The sequence below is a fragment of the Ylistrum balloti genome, unplaced genomic scaffold (genome assembly GCF_031769215.1).
Source record: "Ylistrum balloti isolate Yb309-2 unplaced genomic scaffold, AGI_CSIRO_Ybal_v1 Utg369958, whole genome shotgun sequence".
Taxonomy (NCBI): domain Eukaryota; kingdom Metazoa; phylum Mollusca; class Bivalvia; order Pectinida; family Pectinidae; genus Ylistrum; species Ylistrum balloti.
Window position 1 is genome coordinate 1,018,905 of NW_026782057.1, and position 4,575 is coordinate 1,023,479.

General features: G+C 41.4%; 1 protein-coding gene across 1 annotated transcript; it reads left to right on the forward strand.

Annotated features, from left to right (window-relative positions):
- LOC132547516 (uncharacterized protein K02A2.6-like) lies at positions 1-3,987 on the forward strand. Its single transcript, XM_060211271.1, has one exon. The coding sequence runs from the start codon at positions 1-3 to the stop codon at positions 3,985-3,987; it is 3,987 nt and encodes a 1,328-aa protein (XP_060067254.1).
- Positions 3,988-4,575: the final 588 nt, after the last annotated feature.

Genomic DNA, 4,575 nt, shown 5'->3' on the forward strand with positions numbered 1-4,575 from the left:
ATGTCTTCGATCGACCTGAATGGTATTGAGCCGTTCAACGCACATGGTGACCCAGGTCATTTACAGCAGGAATGGAAGCGATGGCTTCGTAGTTTCGATTTATTTGCCACTGGCAAGGGTGTAACAGACAAGAAACAGTTGAAAGCGTTATTACTACACTGTGCAGGTGTACCAGTTCAAGACATCTATTTCACGCTAACAGAGGCGGAGGGAGGTGATGAGTATGCTGTAGCGGTAGCCACACTGAGTAAACATTTTGAAACAAAAATAAACGTGCCATACGAACGGTATGTATTTCGGTCAATGTGTCAGGAAGACGAGTCTATCGAACAATTCATCACCAGACTCAGAAGACAAGCAGTTCTTTGTGAATTTGGGAACATTGAGGAACAAATAAGGGATCAAATAATAGAAAAATGTAAATCTCATAAACTTAGAACCAAATGTCTGGAAAAGGGGAAGGAATTGACACTTGATCAATTACGCACAATCGCGGCTACAATGGAAATGGCAGATGTCCAGGCTAAGAAAATGGAGTCTCCTCTAAGCTCAGTCAATCAGATAAACTTTGTGAAACAAAAGGACACAAAACGGTCAACAAGTAGTAGCACAAAGGCTTTATGTTTTCGATGTGGACGTGAAGGTCATTTCGCGAAAGATTCAGGCTGTCCAGCGAAAAACAAAAAGTGCAATAAGTGTGGTAAGATGGGGCATTTTCGTGCATGCTGTAAAACAAAGGAACCACGTTGCCTAAAGGCAGAGAGGTCAACATTGTCAAAGGTCAAAGGTAAAGTGAACTGTGTAGAGTCAGAGGCAGAGTATGCATTTAGTGTACAACACACAGATGCAGACAGACTTTCGTTCATGGTTGGTGGTCACAAAGTTGATATGGTTGTGGATAGTGGAGCGACAGTCAATATCATTGACAAGCCTACATGGGAGGACTTAAAGAAAAGAAAGATTGTGTGTCGTTCAGAGAAAACTGACAAACGGCTGTATTCATATGGAGCAGATAAACCTTTATCGTTACTTGGCAAATTTATTACTACGGTGTCTGTTGACGGAAGTGATGATGAAATTGAGGCTGCCTTTTATGTACTTGATGGCACAGGTTCGGCTTTATTAGGGAGGGCTACGGCAGTAGATCTCGGAGTGCTGAAAATTGGAGTCTACTCAGTCCATGATGATATATTGGATAAGTACAAGTCATGTTTTGGAGGAATTGGGAAGCTGAATGACTTCAAATTGAAGCTTCATATTGATCCATCTGTAAAACCGGTGGCACAACCTATGTATAGGATTCCTTACAGTCTACGAGAGAAAGTCGGTGCTAAACTTGATGAACTTGAGGATCAGGACATTATCGAGAAGGTGAATGACCCAACCCCGTGGGTTAGCCCGGTAATAGTTGTCCCAAAACCTAATGGCGATATCAGGATATGTGTGGATATGAGACAGGCTAATCAAGCTATAGTCCGTGAGAGACACCCAATACCCACTGTGGACGAGATACTGTACAATATGAATGGGAGTACAGTGTTCAGCAAATTAGATATGAAGTATGGATATCACCAGATAGAATTAGAAGATTCATCAAGGGAGATAACTACATTTGTGACGCATCAAGGATTATACAGGTATAAGCGGCTGATGTTTGGTATCAGTTCAGCACCAGAGAAGTATCAACAAATCATATCACAGACATTTCATGATTGTGAAGGGGTTCAGAATATATCCGATGATATTGTGGTTCATGGCAGGGATAAACATGAACATGATCAAAGGCTAGAGAAAGCATTGTGTAGACTGCAGGAAAAGAACTTAACTCTGAACAAGGAGAAATGCGAGTGGGGAATGGACAAGATCACATTTATGGGTCATGTATTGTCAAAAAATGGAATCGCGCCGACATCCGATCGTTCAAAGGCCATTATTGAGGCTCAGAGGCCACAAAGTGCATCTGAGGTGAGAAGCTTTTTAGGCATTGTCAACTTTAGTGCTCGCTATATTCCAAACTTGGCTACATTGTCTGAACCCTTGAGACGACTTACCAAGTCCAGTGTAAAGTTTTTGTGGGGACAGGAACAGGAGGATTGTTTTCGAGCATTAAAGGAAAGCCTTGTGAACGCAGATACATTGGGACATTTCCGATTAGACGCAACAAAAACACAACTTGTGACTGACGCGAGTGATGTAGGTTTAGGGGCTGTACTCGTTCAGGAATCTGAAGGCGAGACCAAAGTTATCAGCTATGCTAGTCGTACACTGACTGATGTTGAAAGAAGGTACTCAACCACAGAAAAGGAGGCCTTAGCAGTGGTTTGGGCATGTGGAAAGTTCCACATATACCTGTATGGCATTGATTTTGAGCTGGTGACAGACCACAAACCATTGGAAATACTGTATGGTCCAAAATCCAAACCTAACGCGCGTATTGAACGGTGGGTTATGAGACTGATGCCCTACAATTTTCGTATTAGGTATCAACCTGGTAAACAGAACATTGCTGACGCATTGTCGCGACTTGTGAAAAGGAAACACAGTGGTGTAACAGATCTACAAACAGAAACAGAGCATTATGTCAGAGCTGTGGCAGAGAGAAGCACCCCAAAAGCAATGACAACTCGTGAGGTGGAGGAAAAATCCAAGTCTGATCCCGAGCTAACACTGGTGAGAAAGGCTTTATCTGCAGACCAGTGGGAAAAGGAATGTGTAAAGTATTATGCGGTAAAAGATGAACTGTCCCAGATAGGGTACCTGCTGTTACGTGGAACACGATTGGTTATTCCAGCAGTGTTACGAACAGAATGTATTAAATTAGCTCACCAGGGACACCTTGGTATTGTCGCTACAAAGCAACAGCTACGAACTAAAGTGTGGTGGCCAACTTTAGATAAGGACGTAGAGGCTTATGTCAAGTCATGTCATGGCTGTCAAGTGGTAAGTTCATTGCCACGGCCCGAGCCCATATCGCCGACCCCTATGCCATCAGGACCATGGCAGGATCTCTCGATAGACCTGCTAGGACCTTTACCGTCAGGACACTACGTGTTTGTTGTAATAGACTATTACAGCAGATATTATGAAGTGGACATTACAAAGGATATATCTAGTGAAAGGATGATTGATGCACTTGAGAACATGTTTGCACGTTATGGACTTCCGGTATCGATTACATCAGATAACGGTCCTCAGTTTGTGTCGGCCTTGTTCGAGGAATTTCTATGTGATAATGGAATTCATCACAGACGTGTTACTCCGCTCCACCCAGCAGCAAATGGAGAGGTGGAACGACAGAACAGATCTATCATGAAACGAATACGTATTGCTCATGCTGAATCACGTGACTGGAAGAAAGATTTGAGAACTTATCTTTTGGCATACAGGGGCACGCCCCATGCTGTAACAGGTGTTTCTCCAGCAGAGTTAATGTTTGGGCGTAAATTGAGGAATAAAGTACCTCAACTTGATGTTCATCGGAATGAAACCATCGAAGAAGGAGTTCGTGATAGAGACTGGTTTGCAAAAGTCAAAAACAAACTTTACATTGATGAAAAACGTGGTGCAAAAGAATCAGATCTAGTTGAAGGAGATCAGGTGTTAGTTAAACAGTCGAGGAACAATAAGCTAAGTTCTCCATTCAACCCAACTCCGTTTAAACTCCAAAGGAAAGTTGGAAATCAGTGTACTCTTGTTTCTCCTGAGGGAGTTGAGTATAAGCGTAACAGTACACATGTAAAAAAGTACGTTCAGAGTCCAGAGTCTCTGGTAGAGAGCAAATCTACAACTGCTACTTCTGAAAGTGAAAGTTTGACCATGTCTGACAACAATGTATCGAAGCAGGACAAAGCCGATGACGATGTCATGCATAGGTCTACTAATGATGGAATGGAATCAAACTTGTCACATCAGGTGGAGATCCCGCGATCAAGACCAGTGCGCGAGAAAACTAAGCCTAAGCGGTTTGATGATTTTGAAATGACATAACTTTGTGTGAAAGTGAAGTTTTGCATAGTTGGATTACAGTGACATTGTGATTCAAGTGTAGTTTAATTTTCAAGTCCTAAGTAAGGAATGTTTTACAGGAACTGAGTTTTAAATTTTAACAGTTAGTGTGTTACATGGACTTGAATACAGTGAAAATTTAGTATTCTCCATGAACTGTGTTAATTTGGAAATTTTGAGTTTAAATTTAAATTGATACAAGTTGTCTGATCATATCAAATAGAACTTTGAAGATTTTTGAAAGGCAATAATATTCATTGTAATAGTGACAGTCTTAAGAGGGGAGAAGATGTAGTGTTTAGATGTAGAGTAATGGGAAATAACTCTGATTGTCTTATGTGTGGAGTTATCGTTCTTGTGAAACATCCGGGCATTATTATTAAAACAGGCGGCCATTTGAACGAGACCAGTTTTGTGTGTTATGATTCAATTCGGGCTCTGATTCAATTCGACACGACCTCTTGTCACACTTAGTGACATTTTGTCATTTCTTTCAATGTATTTCCCTAGACAGATATATTCAGTCAGTTTATTTGCTTTACTGTTCTAAGCAAGTTTATAATGTAACAA

Excerpts from the sequence above, each read along its gene's own strand:
- LOC132547516 (XM_060211271.1), top strand. The coding sequence starts at position 1 with ATGTCTTCGATCGACCTGAATGGTATTGAGCCGTTCAACGCACATGGT.